Below are 25,128 nucleotides of genomic sequence, written 5' to 3'. Positions count from 1 at the left end.
ACGGTAGATTAATTATAAGCAAGAATAAGGATATTTTCTTAAATATTGATATAAACATTGATTGCTTCGCACTTATGCACTGCTGCTTCTTTTAAAATGTATTTTACTTGATTTTATGCATTCTATGTATTCTATTTTTTATCTTTATTTTTATTCTACTTTATTATTGTTGTCATTCTGTGGGTTTTATTTTCCATTTTATGTTATGCATTCTATGTATTCTATTTTCACTCTTCATTTTATTATTATTATTATTATTATTATTAAGTGGGTTTATTTTCTATCTTATGTTACATTAATTATGGAATTCTGTCCCTGTTTTAAATTCATTTTATGTCTATTTTCATGTGAAGCACTCGGTGCATGTAATTTCTTTATTGTAAAGCACTTTGAGCTCCATTTCTTGTATGAAAGGTGCTATATAAAGTGGATTATTATTATATTATTATTGAGGCATAGTGTCAGTGAAATCAGCCAAACTGCTGACTAAACGCTGCTTTATTTTTGTTTGCTGCTTACATGGCAGTATCTCCTCCTGCACTGCTGCCGTTTTATTTTACATTTTCTTCATGCGCCTCGGCTCTACGTCAGTTCATTCTGAAGTTTGTCCCTCAGCGCGATCCGTCGGTCTGGAAAAAAAAAAGAAAAAAAAAAAAAGCGACGCCTGAGAGCGACGCTTGCGGAGGTTGCAGCTGATGTACCGCTGGCTCGAAAATGGAGAGCGACACCACTGTCAGGAGAATAAAACAATTCGGGACACAGAATTGTGTAGCGGAAGATAACGACGGCTCCCGGGACCTGTGCGGGAATAACGGCTACAGCAGTGACGCGAAGAGGAAGCCCGAAGTGAGCCTGTACTTGCTGCGGGAAGGGCTCGCTGCTTCCCTGGTGTCTGTGTTTATTTTGGTGCTGTGGGGACTCGTTCATTTGTCGTTACAGCAGCTCGTCATTGGAAAGCCGACCGGCGAGTTCAACGCAGTGAGAGCCAGGTGAGTTTAGATAACTGTACCGTACATGTTGGCTAACGGTCTTGAGAGCAGAGCCCCGGCTAACCTTTCCTCTAGTTTGGCAACAGACCCGCCTAGAAACCACTACCGGGTGTCCCCTCCACCTCCACCTCCCAGGTAACCTGCAGGGCTGACAGGTGTTTCAGCCGCGTGTGTAACAGCAGCCTCTAGCACTCATCTGCTAACGATGCAGCCTCCAGCAAATCAAGATCTCCAGTACAGAAACCAGTTAAATGACCCCGAGAGACACGAACGTTATTATTCATTTAAAGTCGACAAACAAACGTGTAAAATACTAAAAATAAATAAACAAATAAATAAATGAAACGGACCTTTGGAAGGTAAGGTAACACAATACAAACGTTTAATTGAATAATACATTTCATACAAAAAACAATTAAAACGCCTTACACAATGCATTTACATTGCATGCATTACATCAAACAAGAAAGGCATCAAAAGACACTGAAACACAAATTAAAAGGACATGGAACCAAGATAAAAACATAAAAACAAAGAAATACAAGTATTTAAAAAGAAAACTAATCTATAGGATTGGACCGTCAATCATTTCAGTCATTTCACAAAACTAAAATGGTAAAAGCCTACTAGAAACTCACTGTAAACACAACTGTTGGATCTCCAGTCACATATATATATAATCAATTGCTTAAGTTAATTATGTTAATATCAAGGGAAAATGACACTTATGAGCATTTCCTGTTTGTCTTTGATTTATATAATTAAAAACTGAATATCTTTGGATTGTGAACCCTTTGAAGGGATTCGATTCAAGCCAACTCATGCTCTGGGAACTTGTGATGCGTGGACATTTTTCACTAGTTTCTGACACTGTATAAACTAAAAGATGAATTGATTATTCAAAAAAAATAATCATCAATTGCAGCCCTACTCAGATTTTGAAAATCAGCTGTTCTGTAAAAGTTCATCTATGTCATCTCACAGGTTGAGGAAACTCAAGATCAAGGTTGCAAAGCTGTTGAAAACAGAGAAGTCACAAAAAGAAAAGACACTTAATAAAAAAAAATTGAAAACCCACTTTGAAACACCAGCCTAAACTGAACCACACTATTTTCAACCAAACACATGTTCAGTGTTACAATGATAAAAAATGCTAAAACATGCATAAAACAACCACTCAGCCACACAGAGCAGCAGCTTTTCTTTATCAGAGCAGGAGAGACGGTCAGGGATTATGGCATTGAATCTGAGGTCAGCAGGGCTGTGGTTGAGCTCTTGAAAGTGCTGGGTGGTGGTGGGATTTGCCATCATTTGGCTGGTTTCTCCATAAATGAGTCAGGCATGCTGCATTTGAACTGATTAGGGCTCTGAGCTTCTTTGGTCACAATCATGGCTTTCATGAGTCCATGCCCTGCAAATCCAGATTTGAGTTATGAGCATAAAACGGTGCCTCAGAGGCTGGAGTAAAGAATGAGAGAAAGCAGCGGTCTTCAAAGTCATCTGCTGCCACTTTGTCATTTCTAGAGAAATGACATGCAGGGGAGGACACGGTGATTTAGGAGTCTAAAGCAAAAGAAAAAGGGGGGGAAAACAATACATTAGCTGTTTTTAATCCCTCGTTGTAACATCTGGACTACAACACATGGCTTCACCCACTACGGTTTCAGGGCAGATATTATTCTCTCACCACTTCTAAAGATAATTTATTGGTGGCTCCAAGCATCAGCTATCACAGCAGCTCCTCTGCTGGTGTGGGCAGCGGAGCTAACATTGGCGTTTTCATGAGCAGCTGCAGCAAACACGACCAGCAGCTGCTTTTTTTAAAGAAAATTTCGGGAGGAAAAGCATCTGTTTTTCTTTTTTTTTTTCCTGTTGCACTCTGGAATCTTCACAGACATTTTAGATTTATTTCCTGTTCTTCTCTTAAGGGAGCCTGTGCAGTGGCGATAAGATAAGGTAGATAGATAAGGTCAAAGTAAAACATGGCTCACTATAACCGAAGTCATGGCAGCGGGTAAACTCCAGGACTCAGCTTACATAACAATGGCAGGTTGTATCCTGTTTGTTTTTAAAGATAAATGTATTTGAAATGAATGAAAAATAGGTTCATTTTACTTCTAATCCTAAATCCTAACCTCAGGACATGCATCATGTGTTTATGAAGTTGCTCCACTTTCTCCTTTAAACATTTGGTGTTACTTGTAACCACTGATTTATTTTTTTCATTCATCTTTTGGTTCTTAGAAAATAGTGAACAAGGCCTGTTTAGAGTTTTCTAGAAAGCAAGTTTAAGTATTCAAACAGTTTTTTTTCTGACCAAACAGTCAGAAACAAAAAGATAATCAACTGAGTGTCATAGAAGACAAAATAAAGCTGCACGTTTTTTTACGTTTTAGAAGTCGGAAACAACTTTAAAAATGACTCATGATGTTTAATCGAGTATCAAAATTGTTAATGATTAATTTTCTGTCAGTCGCTTAGTTAATCAATTAATAGTCAATGGAATAAAAGCAGAAGTTCCTCCATAGACAATGTGTGTCTTTTTGGAGCCACCACTAAAACTGTCAAATTAAACAATATGTTCTGTGTTGCTAACACATGTAAAGTCTAATTTAAACTTAGTATCGGTCAAAACATGCAGGACTGGACTTGAACTTGGTTTCACTTCACCTGTTGATGCATCTGATAGATATTTAGAAGAGCTGGTTATCAGACAAGACATGCAAACTCAAACTGTGTGTTTATTTATTTATTTTATTTATTAGGTTTATTTGTCAGGAATGATGCAAAAAAATCCCATTGTAACGGGTTAAAATAACATAAAACAGATGTATAGGATTTCTAGCTGAGGCTTGTGATTTTATGAGCAGATTCACCACATATTCAGGAAATGTATTTGACGTAGTTTAACTTGTGAAACCTAATGGTGGTTTCAAGAGGAAATATATGAACTGTGACCACACCTAGATACATACAGTGATTAATTGTCTTTTACAATAACATTGAACTGCAGTGTAATTATTAATATACTCTGTGATGTTGTGATGGAACAAGTAGGCTTGGTTTACTGCCACAAAGAGTGAACAACACCACAATATTCTCTGTCTCTCTCCTCACTCCTGCCTCACTTCACAATCCAGACGACACTTAGAGCAGATCACCAGCGTCGGCCCTCGGCCAGTGGGCAGCCAGGAGAATGAAGTACTGACAGTGGGCTACTTGTTGGAGCAGATTGAGAACATCCGGGTTGAGACCGCAGCGGGCGCCCATCAGCTCACAGTGGACGTGCAGCGACCCACTGGCACTTTCTCTATTGACTTTCTTGGAGGCTTCACCAGCTTCTATGACCGTGTCACTAACATCGCTGTCAGGCTGGAGCCCAAGGGTGGGGCGCAGCATCTCATGCTGGCCAACTGCCACTTTGACACAGTGGCCAACAGTCCAGGTATTAAAGCTTTCCTCCTTCTCTTGAACAAAGCAGCCTCTTCTCTTTGTGAGCTCTTTATTGAAACCAGTGAAAGTGAGTGAGCTTGCTAATTAAAAAGGTGTATAGAAGAACCGGTGTAGCTAGCATGCATCTTGCATGTCGGTACATGCCACCGTGTGCCACATTTCAACAACAACTTCTGTATATTTTATCTAATCTTTTTTTAATTTCAACTTCTCAAATATGCTGTTTCAACCCCTCAAAACCCTGCAAGTCTGTGCACTCTCATGATCGGTTTGTTTGTTGTGGAGGTTGTTGTGCAAAAGTGATGAGTGATTTGTAGACCTTGCCCTTTAGGATGCTATAAGGAAACATTTCAAGCAGTGGAAAATGTAACTGATCTGAAGAGCAGTTTACAGCAACTTTCTTTGTTTTTTTTAATATTTCCTATTAACATTTATAACCATCACACCCTCACAAATACTGCAGCTCTTGTCTTCATAGTGTATAGAAGTCTTTGGTTTGCAATATGCAAGTCCTCAAGTGTTCTTATGATCATAATGCCTTCACTTGTGTCCCATGTTGTGCACCATAGTCATGTGGACTGCATTTAAACAGCCATAACGAGCCAATCCAGAAAGTGAGGATCTAAAATCCTCCTTGTAAATGATTTAAAAACTAGTCGCATTGTGCTTTAACAGGAATCTGCTTAGAGCGATCAGGTGATCATATCTAGACTGCGCAGTAGTAACGGTGTTTGTTGATGATAGGCAGCACACTGCTGTGCCTAGTCTAACCCTCCTTGTTTGGTTTTAATTCAGTTTTTTTTTCTCCACACCCTAGAGCCTGTTGGAGGGACACACACACACACATACACACACACACGTTTGCACACACAGCGTCACCGGCAAAAGGAAATTGATTCAAGGGGTGTGGATCGGGAAGATACACATACATTTCCATGTCCACTGCTGCCTGCCAACCTTTTGATTTTCGGAAATATAAACACTTGTTCATGTAAAAATAGTTCTGAAAAAAAAAGAATAAAGAGGCATTGTCTCGCACATATTTTTGTGCATAGATCAGCACCTGTATTGATAATTGTACCTATAATTCCTTTTTCCAAGTACAGGTGAACTCGAGATTTGATTTTTGTACATGCCGTCCTCTGGACTCCCACACTGCTTTTCGGGGACAAGGATTAATATGGCGCTCACATAAGTGGCAGTGACAGCGGTATCAGCAGCATGAACGGTGCCTAGACAGACAGCGAACGAGCCTGCACCTCCACCTCATGATCACATTCAATCCAGAAAGCCGGAGCACATGATGTCTCAGTTTCGCTCTCTGATCTTTGGGTCATTTTTTTTTTTTTTTTCTTCTTCTTTGAATTCACTCTCAGCAAATTGTGTTCCTCACCGCGAACCTGTCTAATCTTTCTGCATCACATGCCTTGTTCACATGCTCTTTTTTTCTTTCCCTCTCACTGTTACCCATTTTTCCTTTCTGCTCTCACCATCATAGTGGGAGCTGGATCTTTACCAGGTCGTCGCATTCTTCACATGTTTGCACACACGGCCTGCTCAGCACATTTCCACGTGTTTGCAAATGTGTGTTCAGAGTTATGTGCACTCTCATATGTATTTATTTTATATCTCACACACTGAGCCACAGGGTCAGGAAAATTAGGTGATGTATGGGTATGACTACATGATTCATGTACATGCCAGGCCGAGCCAAACTTTTCTTGCCTGATGCGAATGTGAATGGAGACAAAGAGCTCAGCATTGTCCAGGTTTTTGGTATTTTTGACACACATACAGTACACTGGTTTCCTTGTTTTAGGTGCCAGTGATGATGCAGTGAGCTGTGCAGTAATGCTGGAAGTCCTCCATTCTCTGGCCAACCAGTCTACTCCTCTTCACCATGGTGTTATCTTCCTCTTTAATGGAGCTGAGGAAAATATCCTGCAGGTAAAATGAAGTACCAAGACCACATATTTTACATTTTGGATGTTAGACTATCTTGTCCACAGCACTTTGGATTGTCATTTAATTGAAAACTTCTTCTCTCTTTTTGCTTTCCTTATTTTTTTCTGTTACATTCTCTCTCAATAACTCTTTCTCTCTCTCTTTTCTTTTCCATCTCTCTCTCAGGCCAGTCATGGTTTCATTACTCAGCATCCATGGGCCAAACAGGTGAGAGCCTTCATTAACTTGGAGGCTGCAGGTGTTGGCGGCAAGGAGGTTGTTTTCCAGACAGGTACTGTACCATTTACTGTAAGTTTGACAAACGGGTGTGGTTTTTTTAGTTTGTGGGCTTTTCCTCTGGTTTGCTTCCTCTGTTGTATGTACAGCCTCTTGACAATATTTCCTTCCTCTATGATTGGAAAGCTTGCAAAAAAGGAGTGTATGAAGTTGATACCGTTGCTGTTGGAGTACTCAGAATCACTATCAAGTTTTGCATTACAGACTTACAGTATCTGCCCTTGTTCTGACCATTTATCTTCTGGCTGGCTGCCACCATTCAGTATCCATGGATTGCTAACAGCCTGATTATGGTTCCTGAGCTGCCTGTTACGTTGTATTTGTATTTTAGGCATTATCTGATACTCTTAACAACTGATGTGTGCAACACATTAAACAAGCTACAAATGCCTACATTCCCAAAAACCACAAACGACTAGTGGTAAACACTGCAAAGGACAGATTCATAAAACCCTGTTGATATATCTTTGTTGACAGAGTGATTATTTGATGTAACAAAACTGAGGAAACTGAGACATCTGTCAAGCAGCTTTTCCTTCCTGTTCCCCGACAGGTCCAGAGAACCCATGGCTAGTTCAGGCCTACGTTCATGCAGCAAAACACCCCTTCGCCTCTGTGGTCGGCCAGGAGGTCTTTCAGAGCGGCATCATCCCGTCTGACACCGACTTCCGCATTTACAGGGACTTTGGTAACATCCCAGGTAAAGAAATACACAGGACCCAGATGAGCACCCATACAGAAAGTCTGATATGAAGCAAACATGCTTTCATTTAGTGTCTTTTTCTCCCTTCTTTTTTATGTTTTTATCTTATTCTATATATATGTTCTTTTCTTACAGGCATTGATCTGGCTTTCATTGAGAACGGTTTCATCTACCACACCAAGTATGACACTGCCGACAGAATCCTGACAGACTCGATACAGAGAGCCGGTATGCAAAAACCCACACATTCATCCACTCATACTTAAGCAAATAGATTCAGTAGCTGGTAGCTGATGGGTGCATCTGTCTGTCATAATCAGAACAGTCTCTGCAGCAGAAGACTGGTGTGGTTTAAGTGACTGCCAACGCAGTTTTTCTGTCACAAACACATGCAGTGCATTTCTGCTTTATCCTCCAGCCTCCCTTTTCAGACTAGTCAGCACTTTGCTAATCTCATTATTTCCCTGAGAGTTACAAGATGCGCACACACATACATACTGTACATACCAGCCACAGATATTAACTGTTGCACTTGTACTTGTTTACCTCGTGCATCTGCGTTGCTGAATCATTTTGCTTTACTTAGCAGAGAATCCAGTCAGTCAGCACTAAAAACCTGAGACAGTTGGCATCTTTCTTCTCCCTCAGCAGCTACTGGACAATCCCCCTCCTCTTTCTTCTGTACACAGCAACTCGCTGTGAAAGGCATGAATTATTAGAGAGCGAGATTTCAGAGCTCCCTCCGTAGAACGAACGTATTTTTAGTCTGTAAAGAAGGAGGCAGAACAGTTTTGTAAGGCGGAGAGTAGATATAGTACAGGGAAGATACACCGGTAACTCTGCTCTGTTGTTGCCTGTGATGGACATAGCAAATTTGTTTCTAACCTGGTTATTGAAAGTCTCCCTCCACTCAAAAATGTGTTCTGCTCATTGTTACTTCAGTCGAATGTTAGAGCTTCACTGTGCAGAGTTTGACACTAGAAGGCTGTTATCTCATTCTTCATTCCTCGCATTTTCCATCTGCTGAAAGGGGAAAGTTTCTCTGTGCTCATTGAAAATCTGAGTCAGATTAAGGGGTGGGCTTCTGAGCATGATTTGTGACATCACAACTAGTTTAGAGGCTGATCGTGGTCCAGTATGCGATATATATATAAATAGAGATATAGAAACTTGAAGCATCCAGTGCACTTTTCAGTGAAGTAGGAGAAATCTTTTGTCTTGCCGTTGAACTTTTGAAAAGAACAATATTTGCATATTCATTGATTCTGGATTTTTGAATGAGTGAGAAAGAATAGATGTAATTTTAAGGTTCTTAATGAGGTCATTTGCCATTTTTTTGAGCAAAAAACATATTAGATACATATTACTATTCCAAGAAGAGTATTTTTTTGTATCTTACAACATGTCTGGAGGGGATCTTTAAACTCTACAATTTTACAACAAAAAGAGCAAGGTGCAAGGTTAGCATTGCTTTAATGTAGATTCATTGATTTAAAAAAATCAAATGTAGCCTAAATCTATCTGTAAAGATGATAAATAAGAGAATGGCGTCATAACAATTTCAATGTTACTAAGGAATAAAACTATGTCATATGATTTTTTTGAATGAACCTTAAAATAATTTTGGTCAGGAAAGTTGTGGGTAAATCTCAAAGCAGAATCATCTTGCTAAGCAGTGAACCCTACACGAACAAGTAGAAGTTGTACTCTCACTTGTTTACACTGACAACACAGAGCCTACCAGGCGGAAGAACAATGGAGCTTTGTCTCGCCTGTGTGTGTGTGTGTGTGTGTGTGTGTGTGTGTGTGTGTGTGTGTGTGTGTGTGTGTGTGTGTGTGTGTGTGTGTGTGTGTGTGTGTGCGTGCGTGCGTGCTGTTAACTGTGCAGACTTACAGGCAGCAATACATAAAAGAAACTTCGCCTCAGGCCACAATAACCCATGGAGCGACCTTTCACTGATCCTTCCTGTAGCCAGTTTTCTGTGCCTCCACATTCAACATCATGATTGTAACCAATCGTGTATGTGTCCAATATACTGGTGTGCAACTGTTGTGTAACAATGAGAGGCCGTTTAGGGCATAAATCAGACTTGCTCATACACACACACACACACTACCATACTCTCACACACACTGCTGTTTGGACCTTGAATCATGTTTACTCACACACACTGTACACCACTGTATTCTCTTTTTACTACGCTATCATTCTGACTCACACACATCATCACACACACTAATTGCGCATGTAAGACAGAATAATGGTGTGTATTAAAAAAAAAAGAATTAATGAGGATATTAGTGGCCTGAAATGTCTCTCATACATCTATTTATATACTGTAAACTAATAGAAAACATTTTTATCTAATTTCATTTAAATTGTTGGTGATGTAACTGACGATCGAAGAGCGAGATTGTAAGACTCAATACACAGCAGCAGCGCATCATTTTCTAGTGTGTACTGTACCTTTTTTTGTTTAATAATTGACGTGCTCGTGGTTTTATTGCCACAAAAAATACAGTCTAGGTGATCATATAGGAACAATAAAGGCCATTACCTCGGTACAGTCTGTTCCTGCTGGTCAGAAGGTTTAGTGAGTCAACAATAAACTCTGTCTACCGCATGTGATGCGTCAGCTGTGTAAAGCATGGTCCTTTTTTGTCATTTTCACATTCAGTCATATCAACAGTTTCCTTCTTTTGATTGAGCAAGAAGTATTACAAATGTTGGAAGAACCCCAATAGAGTAATTAAATATTTATTTTATAGTTTGTCCATTTCCTTGAATTCCAGCCAGTCCAGGTTTTAAGTCAGGATCAGGCCTTTGTACCTTTTTATTACCTGTAATGTGTTATATTTCATCTTTTGACCTCCTCACCTCCTGTCTCTAGGCGACAACATCCTGGCGGTCCTGAAGTACCTGGTAATGTCAGAGAAGTTGGCCGATTCCTCAGAGTACCGTCATGGCAACATGGTATTTTTTGACCTGTTAGGGGTAGTCGTGGTGGCTTACCCAGCACGCGTTGGCACGATCCTCAACTACATGGTGGCTACAGCAACCTTCCTCTATTTGGCCAAGAAAGCCTCACTGCCTGGCAATGGGGGTAGGTCACAATTTCCTGTGGTGGATGCATGTTATGCCATTTCCTCTACTGGATGTGTGTGTTTTGTCTGTCCCTCTTTGTGAATTATGTAAGTATTTTGTAATGATAGTCTGGTCCAAAATGTTAAGATTGATTTTATTTTTCTATGGAAGGGGTTTGGTCAGCTGTTCATGCGGGTTCATCTCCATCTCTCTCAGGTGGTCGCTATGTGCGAGACTTGGCCTGTGCCACAGGTGTAGCAGTGCTGAGCTGGTTCATCACCCTGCTGTCGGTGCTGATCGTAGCTCTGCTCGTCACTCTGCTTGGCCGCTCCATGTTTTGGTACAACCACTTTTACGCCTCCATCTGCCTGTACGGAGCTGCCTCCACTGGAAAGATGATCCTCGTACATACACTGGCCAAGAACCTTTACTACGGGGTGAGAGAGTTTATAACGTAATTTACATGTCTTTTTACTTTGAACGGTAACTATAAAGGGCAGATAATGTGCAGAATCATTGGTGTTGGTGAAGCTGACTGTAAATAAAATGGAAATATTTTACTGCACAGAGAAGTAAAGCTGAAAGGGAGGTGTGTTTGAGAATATAATGATTTACAAATACAAGTTTTACACATAGGTTTTATAGTTATGTGTTTTTGTGCAAAGCTGAACGGGAAGATGATTTTGTATAACCATAAGTCTAGGCCATAAGGTAAGTGTTGAAATATTTGCTGCGTTGAAGCGGAAAGAATGTTGACCAGCTGGATTCAGATTAATATCTCGAACGATACGTCTTGTTCCATGAAATTTGTTTTCACGTTTGAGCGTTTTATCTGACCAGAGTGTGGACTGTTTAGTTTAGTTTAGTTCAGTATAATCAAATGAGTTTTAATTCTCTTTCTCATTCCTGCTTTGTATATACAATAGAGGTCACATTATTTCCTAGAGCCTAACATCTCATGATGACTCGCTCAGCTCACAGTTGATGTAGACTAAAGTGCAGAGATGAGAAAGCAGACAGTTCCTCTTCCTCCATGGTGATTACAGAATGACTCTTTGTGTGTGTGTGTGTGTATGTGAGTATAAACCGGTAGAGATTTTTGACAGGCAGTTAACTGTCAATCACGTGTACACACAGCTGAGAGCCGACTGACCTGTCTCGCTTTGTTTTTTGATAGTTTGCGCAGGAAGGAGTAGGAGTAGGTTTTCCATCTATCAGCAGATGGCATCTGTGCCTGCTAATAGTCCTAAGTCCTGAATCTTGTATTGCTTGAAATATAATTGACATCAAGATGTTCTTTGGTAAACTTTTTTAGGAGCAAGTAGTTGCAGTTCAGCTTGCTTATAATGAGCATGTACCTGAGGTTCAAACTATCACAGAAAGTTGATTTTCATCTGGAGCTGCAGCTAACCACATTATGAACTCTGGCTTATCGTGGCCAGATTCCAGAAAGGACACAATCTAACCTTTGTCCCAGACTACATGGCTTCATCTCCAATGAAACAAAATCTCTATTGAAACACCAGTAAACTGTAACTGTGGCCTCATTTTTTAATGGTATTTTGTTGACAAAAGAGTCTAGATAGGACGGGCAAGTTCTGTTTAACAGAGAAAACTAACAAAGAAATCATTAGTCCTTAAAGAAGATCAAATAAAAGATGTCTGCCTGAGAACTCTTTTTTTTTTTAATTTCTTGGCTTGTAGTCATTTACATTTTGGTATTCTGGTTTAAATAAACTCTGAGTCACGTAACACTAAAATCGGAACTTCTTTGCCCACAAAAGGTCGAGATACACAGAGAGACTTGAATTAGAAACTCTTATCTCAGTGTTTTTTTAGTCTCACATCAATCAAGACCAGAACCTGCTGTACAAAGCTCACCACAGACACTGGGGATGTATTTGCATTTGCACTGATGCAAGACCATACACTGCTGCTTACATTTGTTATGTACGTGTGTGTGTGTGTGTGTGTGTGTGTGTTTGTAAGGGCTTTCTATGTAATAGCTGTTGAGAAATCATTCAACCAAAATGTGGCAATGTGAGAAAAGAGCCGGGCGAGTGCCTCTCAGCGAAGCTGAAATCTTGATGTTCATTTTAATTGAAGAATACTCCGCCTTGTGCACTTGTGGAATGTTATGCTTTGTAACGATACAGTGGTACTTGAAAGTTTGTGAACTCTTGAGAATTTTCTCTATTTCTGCATAAATGTGACCTACAATGTGATCAGATTTTCACACAAGTCCTAAAACCACATAAAGGGAACCCAATTAAACAAATGAGCCAAAAACATCAAACTTATTCATTTAATTATCAGGGAAAATGATCTAATCTTACATATCTGTGTGAGGCAAAAGTATGTGAACCCTTGCTTTCAGTAACTGGTGTGACCCTCCTTTTGAAGCAATAACTTGAACCAAACGTTTCCGGAAACTGTTTATCAGCCCTGCACATCGGCTTGGAGGAATTTTAGCCCATTTGTCCTCACAGAACAGTCTCAACTCAGGGATGTTGGTGGGTTTCCTTGCATGAACTGCCTGCTTCAGGTCCTTCCACAGCATTTCTATAAGATTAAAATCAGGACTTTAACACGGCCATTTGAAAACATTCACTTTCTTCTGCTTTAACCATTCTTTGGTAGGACGACTTCTGTGTTTAGGGTCGTCGTCTTGCTGCATGACCACTTTCTGTTTAGCTTCAGTTCACAAATGGATACCTTGATATGTTCCTGTAGAGTTTGCTGGTACAACTCAGAACTCATAGCTCCATCAATGATTGCAAGGTGTGGTCCAGATGCAGCAAAGCAGCCCAAACCATGATACTGTTACCACCATGTTTCACAGATGGGATAAGGTTCTCATGCTGGAATTCAGTGTTTGCTCGTTGCCAAATAGAACGCTTCTCATTCAAGCCAAAAAGTTCGATTTAGGTCTCATCCATCCACAGAACATTATTCCAACAGCCTTCTGGCTTATCCATGTGGTCTTGATCGAACCGTGGACGGTAGCAATGTTCTTTTTGGAGAGAAGTGGCTTTCTCCTTGCAACTCTGTCATGCACACCATTGATGTTCAATGTTCTCCTGATGGTGGACTCATGAACATCAACTGTAGCCACTGCAAGAGAGGCCTTTAGTTTCCTAGATGTTACCCTGGGGTCCCTTGTGGCCTCCCGGACTATTACTCGCATGCTCTTGGTGTGATTTTTGTTGGTCAACCACTCCTGGGTAGGGTAACAATAGTGCTGATTGTCCTCGATCTGCCTGACAGTCGCCTGGTGGAGTCTAAACTCATTAGAAATGGTTTTGAAAATCTTTCCAGCCTGGTGAGCATCAACAACTCCTCTTCTAAGGTCATCAGAAATCTCCTTTTTTCGAGCCACTTCCAACACACTTCCACAAACCTGTGTTGTAAAGCTGAGACTTTAATAGTGAAGACCCAGATTTCTCTTCTTTAAATAAGGCAGGGCCTGCCAGACTCACCTCTAATTGTCATCCCATTGATTGAAACACCCAATTCTAATTTCCCCTTCAAATTAATTCATAATCCTAGAGGTTCACATACTTTTGCCACACACAAATATGTAACATTGGATAATTTTCCTCAATAAATAAATGAACGAGTGTAAGGTTTTTGTCTCATTTTTTTAATTGATGTCTCTTTATCCAGTTTTAGGACTTGCATGAAAATCTGCTCACATTTTACGTCATGTTTATGCAGAAATAGAGTAAATTCTAAAGAGTTCACAAACTTTCAAGCACCATTGTATATTACAGCAGCTTCTCTATCAGCGTACAGTAATACACACAGAAAATCAAGCCAGTGAATTTCTCTTGCAGTAGTTTTTTTTTTCCAAGCTTTTTTTATCGGTTTTGTGTTCCTTTTATTATTTACAGTTAGTTTCAGAATATAATAGTAGCCTCAGTGAGGAGTTTCTATTGTAGGAACAAGGAGGAACCAGGTGATAACATTGATTCTTTGGTCCTATTTATCTTTTATCCTCATCAGTTCTAAATAAATGATGGTGTACATTGTTATTTTCTTCAAAGAGAAGCCAGTAAAATTATTTGTCATGCATATCTGAGTTTATATAAGAAGTATATAAACTCGTGGACAGTTGGATCTCTATTTAAATGAGACAAAACTGAGAGGGAGATTAGGATGGAATAAAAACAACAGATGTAATAAACTGAACATAATCTATTCATGTATGCATATTCCCCATATGTTGAGCTGTTGTGTGTGTTCTCCATGCAGGGTGTCCGTCTGGTGGAGCTTGGTGATCTCTACTTTGACGTGAGCTTGCTGCTGTGGTGCTGCAGCCTGGTGTGGTTGACCCAACGGGGCCTGTGTTCAGCCTACGTACCCATGCTAATGGTGGCCTTCCCCCTAGCCACCAGACTGCTGCTAGCCAAGGAATTTAAACACAGAGGTAGACACTCAACCTCAACTCAACTTTATTTACAATGAATATTTATTGATCAGTAAATTATAAGAACTAGAAATTGGGACACATGTTTAATTTAAAGGAGAACTCAGTTGAATGTGAGGATTCATGCATGAGGACACTGGTCGTCTTCATATTAATTACTACTTTCTGATATAACCAGAACAAAGAGATGAAAGTATTATTACCCCAAACCTGATTCTCAAAACCTTCTCTGAAGTTAGAGCAACTAGATGATTTTATTCATGGCACCGTAGTTTTAGAAACTGGGATTTGCTCTGTTGAAGGGCAGCAGTTAGATAAATCTGTAGCTAATTACAAGGCATAAACTAAGGTTAACTCTCCGCTATTGTCTAATTCTACCAGACCTGAGCCAATTTCAGACACGCATCGCATGATGTAAGGCCAATTTTATATGCTGGCCTCAAGTACAAGTAAACGCCCGGATCACTTTTATATTAAAATCGTACTAGGTTGGACCAAGTAACATTTCTGTAACACAGCAACACAAGATTAAATACATGCAGTAAGATTATAATGCATGTCCTGTTCTACCTAATTAAGAAAACTGTAGTTAATTTCTTGCCAGGCTATCATCTTTTATGCACAAAGAAAATAAAATCAGTTCAATAAACCACAAAACACTGTGAAATATACAGTTCTAAGCTGTTGAAGAGATTCCTCTCATGTTAGATAGGTTTCTAATTTTTTTTCCCCTTCGGGTGCAGAGGAAGAGTTAAAAACAAAACAAAAAAACAACCCTCTTACAACCATAATAATAATCAGACCAGTTGTCTCACTCTTTGTATTTAAAAATATCGTCCATACCAACGACTTGAAATTATGAATATCTAGCAAAATGCTTTACATACAACATGTGAGCAAATAGGAATTAATTACTTAAGCTTTAAAATAGTTTTTTTTTTAAAATTCCATCTGTGCTGTTGCCTGTGAGAGAACTGATAACACTCTTCCTTCTACTAAAGTTACATATTCCATGTCTGTGAAAAGGGCTTTACTGCAAACCAACACTGTTTGATTGGGTTGAAGATGGATTGTCGTACTGTAGCTGTGGGACCGACAGAAGTTGATAGTCTGATCTCAGGATGATTCAGTGTTGGTCTGATGAACAATAAGCGCTCTGTCTTTGTGCAGGAGCGTCAGTGAAGTACAGTATGCTCTATCTGTTGGGTCTGGCGTTGCCATATATCCACTTCATGTTCCTCATCTGGGTGGTATTTGAGATTTTCACACCCATCATGGGGCGCAGCGGCACAGAGATACCCCCAGAGGTGGTCCTGGCCTCCCTCGTCACCCTGGCAACCATTTTCCTCTCCTCTTTTTTCGTAAGTGTTCCTACATCATGTATAACAATGAAGAAAACTTGGCAAAGCCGGTGGTAATTTCAGAAAGACTGCTGTGTAGATTGTTTATCCAGTAACATATTGTATTTTCTTTTCTGTCTCAGCTTCATTTCATCTATTTGGTACGGAGCACTAAGTGGATCCTGGTGGGTCTGGGCTCAGTTTTCATCATCATGTTCCTGTTGGTGTCCTGCAGCTTCTTCTTTCCTTATTCAGGCAATCCAGACAGCCCACGGCCAAAACGAGTCTTCCTGCAGGTTAAAAGTCACAACACGCACACAGAAGCACAAACATGTTCACATAAACATATGAGTTTATTGTATTTCGCTCTTAGAAAATTCTATCTCTTATACATTTACTTTTTCTTCTTGGAAAGGATGGGACAAAAAAGTCTGACCATTTCTCTTTGAGAGATTGTAATAATTACATAAAAATGTCATATTGAAAGTAAGAAAAAGAAGGAAAGGAAGTGTATATTTATTTATATTTTTGCATGTTTCATCCACCCCTGCAGCATACGACACGGACCTTCCACAATCTGCAGGGCCAGGTGGAGAATCGAGACTCGGGTCTTTGGATCAACAGTTTTGACTACACAGCCATACAGCACATCACACCCCACATCCCCGAGATCAACGACAGTGTTCGCACCAGCTGCCGTGAGGACAGACCCTTCTGCGGTTACCCCTGGTTCCTGCCAGTGAAGTTCCTCAGCAAGTCAGTAATGCAGACTTGTAGCTCTTTGTTTAACAGTGTCACTTCCTGCATCTTTGCTGTATAAAGGCTGCTTCTTTTTTATAATTTATATCATATTTTGGCGTATTTGTAGGAAGAACTGGTACCTTCCTGCTCCAGAAGTGTCTCCCAGCTCTCCAGTGGAGTTCAGCCTGCTGTCCAAAGAGGAGACCAGCTGGGGAACAATCAAAATGACGTTTAATGTCAAAGGTCAGGAGCACTTTGTGTTGACAGCGAATTAGAGAAGTTTCCTTTTGAAGAGTTGCAGGCAGAGATACGAGACAAAATCAAAAAATGTTGACTCTGTGACTTCAGATTGGACTTGAGCCATATGACCAGTACGGTGATGCATTATTTTGAAGAGCTTACAATCAGTGTTGAGATTATGAATTCAGAGAATGTTCTCGAACAACAGGTTGACATTTTTAAACTACATTGAATTATTGAGATTGAAAGTTCATTTGTGATCTTGGAAATAGTAACACGATCTTACCGCTGGGTCCATTTAGGAGGTTTGGATCACATCACATAAGTAGATGGAGTTTATCCAGTTGTCATGGAAATGTCCAACTTTCCATTTTTCTGGGCACTTTCAGGACTTTCTCAGCTTGTCCATGTTGGCTTTAAAAAGATTCAGAAAATTTGGAAATTTGAATACCTACATTTTCATGACAACTGGGCAAACTCCATCTGCTGAGGAAGATTGTATGATACAATCAAAAGCTCCAGAACGGCTACATTGAATTAGAGGAAGAAGTCATTCAAATATGATATCATGAAATATAAATAATACATTCATTTTCCTCTTTCTCTCAGCTCAACTGTCCGATCTGGTTGCATTAGTCTACATGTATGTGCATGTTAATGTGTGTTTTGCTGTCCTGTGCAGGCCCTAGCCACATGTCCCTGTACCTGATGCCTCACCGAGGAGCCAGCCTCTCCACCTGGTCCTTCGGTGACGGGACGCCCCAGTTTGACCTGAGTGGAGAATATTTTGTTTTCTATTCCCACGGCCTCGATGCCCCAACGTGGACCTTCTGGTTTGAAATACAGGTACTGTCTGCAGCTAAAAGGGACCTTCTGCACTTGTTTTCCTTATTAACATTTCATATCCCTGCTCTGTTGTGTATATTCTTCATGTGAATTATTTATCCTCTTAAACTCCCCAAGGACGCTGGTGTCCTTGGCCATCGTTACTGTCCTTCAGAGACTGTAGTGGAATCAGTTTTAAAGCTAGAGTGAAGATACTATAATCATGAAACTAGACCTAAGGCATCCATTGGTACCAACCATGTCATTCTAGCTTGTCGGGAAAGGGGCTAAATAATGCTCCAAAGTTAGGCTAAATTTTGGCAAGGGAAAAACTGGCATGGCCATTTTCACAGGGGTCCCTTGACTTCTAACTTCAAGATATCTGAATGAAAATGTGTTATATGGTTATCCATAAGTCTCCCCTTTAAAGATAAGCCAATTTTATGCTAATCCCATGCAGTTTTGGGCAAAAACCATGCAGTTTTTTGCATGCAGTATAAATGTGTTATTTTCGCCTATTCTAAAACTGGTGTATTTGAATATTTCTACATACTGGGATCTCTAAACAGTCTTGGAATTGCATAAATTTGGTATGATCACAGCATGAATTTTTCTATGGTGTTCATCAAGGTGTCTTAACCGCTTCCACTCCCTGAGGATGCCGGTGTGACATGTAGCGGGCTCAGTTTTAAAGCTACAGTGAAGATAGTGGTATCATATGAAACTAGGTGACCTAAGGAATCCATTGGCACCAACCATGTCATGCTAATCCCATGCAGTTTTGGGCAAACTTGACCTCACTGTATAAAATGATCTATTGTGACCTCTAGGATAATCACAGCGTCATGAAACTTTACAACCACAAACTAGAGATGGAGGGCATTCAGAGGATGTTTGGTGTTCCTGGGTATACTGACAATAAGGGGGTTTCTGAGCAATTTCCATCCAATGCCGAAAATTCTCACAGAAATCTCCAAATGTCAAAAGTTTCTGATACCAAATCACAGCATGAATTTTTCTATGGTGTTCCTCAAGGTCTTGGTGTCTCAATGTGGTATTTTGGAGGGATTTTTGACCATTTTTATAATTTCTTAAATGGTCAAAAGTGGTTAAATTTTGCACAAAATCTATGTAACAAATGGTATCAATCCAAAAATTGCTGCAACAATTTATGAGACATAATTGAGCATGACAATGGCCATAATATACCTCCGTCACTCAACTCATCTTTTTTCAGTGTAAAATCTTGAACGTATCCCTCAAAAAAATTGTGGGTTTGTTGTAACTTAGACACAACTTACACATTAATATATACTGTCGGTCATCAGTTACTGCAGTGCCTTTGACATCTTGGAATCCAGACAGATGTCTGTCTTTCAGACCTTCTTTTCATTCCTGACATTTCTGGGTTTCTGTGATGCCTGCAGGAGATTAGATCCTGCCAGAACACAGCTGGACCGTGTTTGAGTGCAAAGCATTGTTGTCATGAGACAACAATGCTTTGCAATTGCATGAGAGCATGCCCCTCTCAGGGTTTAGATGAACACCTTAAAGACTCTTAGGATAAAAAACATGCAGCATATAAGCTAAAGACAATGTGATCTTTCTAAGGGACTGGAAATTGCTAGTTCTGGTCCTCTCACATCTCAAATGATGTATATAGTCATGGTTTTCTCTCTCTGTTCGTCAGCCTCCCAGAGACCCAGACCCATCAGGCCCTGAGGGAATAATCTCGGTCGCCATCTCCTCTCACTATTTCTTCGGGGAAGACCAGAGGACTGCTCAGCTGGAGGAGATCCTCCGCAGGTTCCCCACGTGGGCTTTTCCTTCGTCTTGGGTCAGTACGTACGACATGTACCGATACTGAGGTCAGCACACACCGCAGAGGCTGACGCTGAGGAGAGCCGAGGGCCGCAGGGGGCCCCCCCCCCCCAAGACAGACAGACAGACAGACAGAAGAGATTTCAAGGGACAATACCGAGAACCGGCCCTGCTGCCTTTTCACTCTGACACAAATACGCACAACAACACACACTCACACACGCTGCCTCCCAGCCTGCCTGAGAGACCCCCATCACTGTGTCAGTAGGCTTAGTACTGTAGCTAACCAAGCAGGAAGACACGTTGAGGCATACCGGAGTAAAGCTGACCAGCTTACAGACTGACTAACTCACCGACCGACGCACCGGCCACTACAAGCCTCGTGCTCACTCCTGGGTTACAGAAACAAAGGGGTTAATTTTCTTCTTTTTTTTTGTACTCAATCTTTCGTGCCTTTGCTTTACTCACTCCCATCTCACTCCCCCTCCCCGCTTTCTCTCTCTCTCTCTCTCTCGCTGACTTCCTCCCCCGTTGTTCTTCCTCTCTCATGCTAACACTTTTCCTGAATGAATAACGTCGCATGACTACCTCTCCCTGCTCTCTCTTTCATCAGCAAACCACTCGGGCCGTTCTCAAACTAGATGTTTCTCCGGCTTCCTCTGCAAAAATAACACCACCACTATCTGCACTGTAGTTGTAGTGGAATACCGACGGATCTGCTCGGGAGGGGAAACAAAGAATGGCTTTTGTTTGACCCCTCTTCTGACTTTAACTGGAAACTTTGACACTTTGAAAGTCACCTTTTTTTTTTGTCAACACCACTTGTTGTATTATGAGCAGATAGTTTTTGTACTAGCTAATCAGTTAACTGTGAAGTTGCTCATCATGATTCCTCACTAAGACCATTGATTTGCAGCACATATGCACACATGCTCCTGTGTTTCGTTGAGGAATGCCAACAATCTGCTGTGATGGTCAGTGATGCAAATGCAGAAAACTGTGCCTGTAAAATTGAAAAAAGCTGGCTAAAATCAAAATGTCAAGGTGTCCGTTTTAAAAGGAATAATCTTCCTGAAGATAGTAAGATTTTGCTCAAAGGGCAATAAGGTCTTTTCTTAAAGCGTTCATCCTGACGTGTTCGGGCAAACCCGATGTGTTTCTTTCAAAGCTTGACAACACCAGAACTGGGAAACAAAAGACTTGTGGCACTCGAAACGTCCTGCGATTTAAAACGATTCCCCGAGCCTTGAGGGTGAACGGGCGGGAAACCAGCAATGCAAATCCACACTCATTAACAAGCGTCAGTGTCCAACACTTTAACGAGAAGCAGAGCGAGCTGACGATTATCTACGTTCACTGTTACTGTAATAGCGTTTGGATCTGTGCTGTGAGCTGTCTCCAGCAGCACCAAGGAATATCTTTTTTTTTTTTTTTTTTTTTTTTTTGGTAATGAATGAAAATGATCCGGTTCACATGACTCTACATGTTGGCTGCAGATGGAGAGAAGTTAATCAGACTTTGATGCGTTTAGAATCAATTGAATCGAACCACTAAAACAAAACAGGAAATAGCATGTGTGTAGCTACATGTGAAATTTATCCTGATCAATTAGCAAAATAGATTTTTTTAAATTCAATTTATATATATAAAAAAACAGCTAATGTCATTAAATACCCTTTTATGGGTCCATAATTACCAAGAAGCATGTAAGAAATATGTAATTTTATACTAATTATATGGAAAATACATTGTTTTTAATTGGTTTACTTCCATTTAATTCCAACTGATATTAGTTACATTATTCTACAGACAAGCCATGTAACACATATGGAGAAAAAGGTTTCTAATAATCAATGGATTAATATTTTCATGGGTTTAGATTGAGCTTAAATTCCTATTTTCCTGATAATTAGCACCACATTACATAGTCCTCTTCAAGATGTTATTAAGTTGCTGAGCCATAGCATAATATGCTGCCATTTACATGCAGATAGTTTTAGGATAAGATCTGAAACGCTGCTGTAGAGAAGAATGAGAAAGCGATGCTACAGATAACAAGGAGAATCCAAGCTAATGTGTCGCTGCACTTTGCTTAAGTTCTGACTTCACTTCTCTCTTCTCTTCAGTTGTCCTGAACTACATACATTATATCTAAAGAATGTAAAACTAGGAGTCGATGCTGCTGAGGACAGCTTATAGTCTTAGCTGTCGTCCACTAATTTTTTCTGGTGCATGTTGCTAATATCTCACTCATCTCATGTGAAGCTGCTGCAGAGCTCAAGTATCGCAGCCCACAGTCCAGTTAGTCTGACCTGTTTCTACACGTGTCCGCTTCACATAAATGGACCCCATTGTTACAGTCAGTGTCACCACTACCTCTATAATGATCAAACTTAGAGATAACCGTTATTAATGATCTTGCAAAGACTGGTTTAAATGTTATAGTTGGAAAGATTTAGATAATATATATGAGGTTGAAGAGCGTGAGAGATTACTTTTGATGGTCTATAAAGCATGTTTGTTTGAGGGCTACCTCTCTTATAGTTAAAGAGGTCTGCTTCTGTAGTGTTTGATAGATGAATCGCACCGCTGTGCATCCAAAAAAAAAAACATCTGGATGACCGTCCCCTCCCTGCCTTCAGTCCCCACATACTGATGAATTCCATTAAAACACAAAAAACAATGTCACACAGTTGCTTGCTGGCATTTTGACCCCTTTATATGATCAAAGGTGGGATCAGGTTGTAAAAGGTGGGATTTTTTTTTTTTTTTTTTTTGCACTTGGGAAATCAACTGAGCAAAAATGATTGTCTCTTGTTCATTTTGTGTTACACCCGGCGACGCGTCCCCCCTGTGATCCATGTCGTCTGCTTCAGTCACACAAAAACGAGAAACGCCGACCTGAAGGAGGCCTTAAAGTTTCGCTTCCAAAGAGACACACAAAATGTTTACTGTGTAACGCGGACACAAACATCTCAGTGGTCTTAACGCTACCAAGTGCCGCAACTGTGCAGACTTTGTATGTACAGTCAGTCGTCGTCTGTCGGAAATCACAGCCTTCAGTAGCACTCAGCAATTTGAAAACAGATTGTCCTTCTATGCTCTTTCTTTTTATGCATGATGTGTCACACGGGAAATCACAGCGGATTTAAAATCAAGTTGGTGGGTTGTAGCCAAAAGATGATTTGAGATGAGTTGAAGAAAACAATATTTCAACCATAAAAGTTCCTCTCGGCGGCCAACATGGACGAGAAGTCTGTAAAGAGTTAAGAAAAAAAGTTTGAAAAGTTTGAACCGTCCATCTACTGAGGAAGATCGTGTGATTCGATCAAAAGCTCCAGAAAAGTCAGCTGACTGCAGTGTAAAGACATGTCTGGATTCAAAGAGCAAAAAACTAAGTATACAAGACATCTGCTGTTATAAACATAACCTATATTATTATAAGAGTAAAGAAATTAAAGTCTATTGGTTGGCGTCTACAATTTGATTTGTGTATCTTACGACTATGAACAGAGACTCTCATCCCTGATGGATAAATACTCAGCAGTAGTTGGCAGTAATGTAAATCGGTTAAAACATCAGTATGGTCCTTTTTAATATATTCAGTAAACTCCTGCCTCTGTACGTCTGTGCTGCTCCACAGCTGTTAGTGATGGAGTCAACGTGAAAGGCAGCAGATACAGAAACACTATTAGATCGCCTCGCTGGTTCTCCTCCGAGGTTTCAACTGGCATTTTTATTGTGTTTTGTAGTCCATCAGTAGAAGGTAATGGTTAATTAATTAACAGGGTTGTCGATGGAGCAGGAACTGATGTGTTGTTTCTCTTCAGGCTGAATCAGACATGAACCTCATGGTTTTAACCTTGTCTGGAAAGGAAAATCAGTCTTTCCTTTTTACTGAAGAAAAGTGATCAGAGCGTCTGAAATGTTTGTTTTGTCCTGGAAGTACCTGAAAAGAAGAAACTGACATCACAGTTAAGTCATGTGTGTCTGAGTTTGTGATCTGAATCTGTTTTATTGAAAGAGCTTCAGTTGATATTCAGAGCGTCTATGGGAGAAAAAGCTTTATTAACAAATGTAAATTAATATTTTTCTAATAATCTGTTGTAAAGTTGAATCGTCTTTGATTTTTGTTGGAAACTGATGGAAAACAAAGAAATGGAAAAAAAAGAGTTTTGTGTAGTAAACTTTAAAAAAAATGTCTTCAGCTTGTTCATATGTGGTAGATATTATAGGATTTTTTTGTTTATAGTTATAACATTAAGTGAGATGATAGTCGATGAATAACAAAAGGTGTGTTTGTTTTTGATAAAAGCATAGGAGGGAGTGCTGTAAATGTGGGACGGAGCGGGGAGATGTATGATGCAAAGCTGTGAAATGGCTCATCCTACACGGTTGGTGCTCCCACTGTGCTTTCACCGAGCGCTGCTACAGAGCTTAACGTAGAAGAAAAAAAACAAACTCCTTTTTAGGATACAGTGAGTTTAAGTTGTGACAGAATCTAACGTATTAATGTAAATCCGTTTAGACCGAGAAGCCGACCAAGCACTGCTGTGTTTTTCTCGTTGTTCGGTGTAAACTCACACTCGGACGCAGCTTCGTCTTCATCACAGTTAACACTCAGTCAAGGAACAAAAATAAAATCTTAACAAAGATTTTAAGCGTCCACACACAAATATCCATATCAGCTTGAGAAATAAACTGTAACAGAAATATATTCTGGGATACACGTTGAAATGTCTTAATGCTTGTTGTTGATGGATGTCTTTTTTTTTTTTTTTTTAATGTCATACTGTATTTGTTTCGTTAGTGACCTGAACTGTGTGTTTGTCAGACATCTTCACCCATGCCTCTTTTCATAACTGTTATTTCAATTTTTGTTCTAAAAGTTAAATTAAGATGTGTTTTTAAACAAGACTGATCATTTTGTCCTTTTTTTGTGATTGATTTGACACTTTGAACTGCTGTTTTGCTTCTTTTTTTAAAAAAAAAACAACAACAACTGCATATTTGTCTTTTAGTTGGGATTAAATGATTGATACTTGGGATTATTGGGATTGATCTGGTTAACAGGGTATCCATTTATTGAATGGACGGGATGATTTTTACATTATGCAAAAAGCTTGAATTAAACTAGCACTTACAACAATTAAAAAATGCTTATTATGTATATGTTTCATGTTGTATTGTCCTGTTCACAACACTTACATGTACAAACAGATCAGATTATACTTGGAAATAATGGTACTCAATGAAACAAA

At 39.9% G+C, this 25,128-nt stretch overlaps 1 protein-coding gene across 1 annotated transcript; it reads left to right on the top strand.

Annotated features, from left to right (window-relative positions):
- Positions 1-627: 627 nt before the first annotated feature.
- Positions 628-25,035, top strand: LOC122967998 (endoplasmic reticulum metallopeptidase 1). Its single transcript, XM_044332863.1, has 15 exons — positions 628-989; positions 4,130-4,434; positions 6,262-6,389; positions 6,573-6,678; positions 7,237-7,383; positions 7,522-7,614; positions 10,278-10,490; positions 10,688-10,908; positions 14,726-14,900; positions 16,071-16,261; positions 16,384-16,536; positions 16,794-16,996; positions 17,109-17,224; positions 17,904-18,067; positions 19,737-25,035. The coding sequence occupies exons 1-15, from the start codon at positions 715-717 to the stop codon at positions 19,911-19,913; spliced, it is 2,667 nt and encodes an 888-aa protein (XP_044188798.1). The 5' UTR covers positions 628-714; the 3' UTR covers positions 19,914-25,035.
- Positions 25,036-25,128: the final 93 nt, after the last annotated feature.

The sequence above is a fragment of the Thunnus albacares genome, chromosome 18 (genome assembly GCF_914725855.1).
Source record: "Thunnus albacares chromosome 18, fThuAlb1.1, whole genome shotgun sequence".
NCBI classification, from domain to species: Eukaryota; Metazoa; Chordata; class Actinopteri; order Scombriformes; family Scombridae; genus Thunnus; species Thunnus albacares.
The sequence above is the reverse complement of the archived record's forward strand: the minus strand, read 5'-3'. Positions and strand labels throughout refer to the sequence as shown.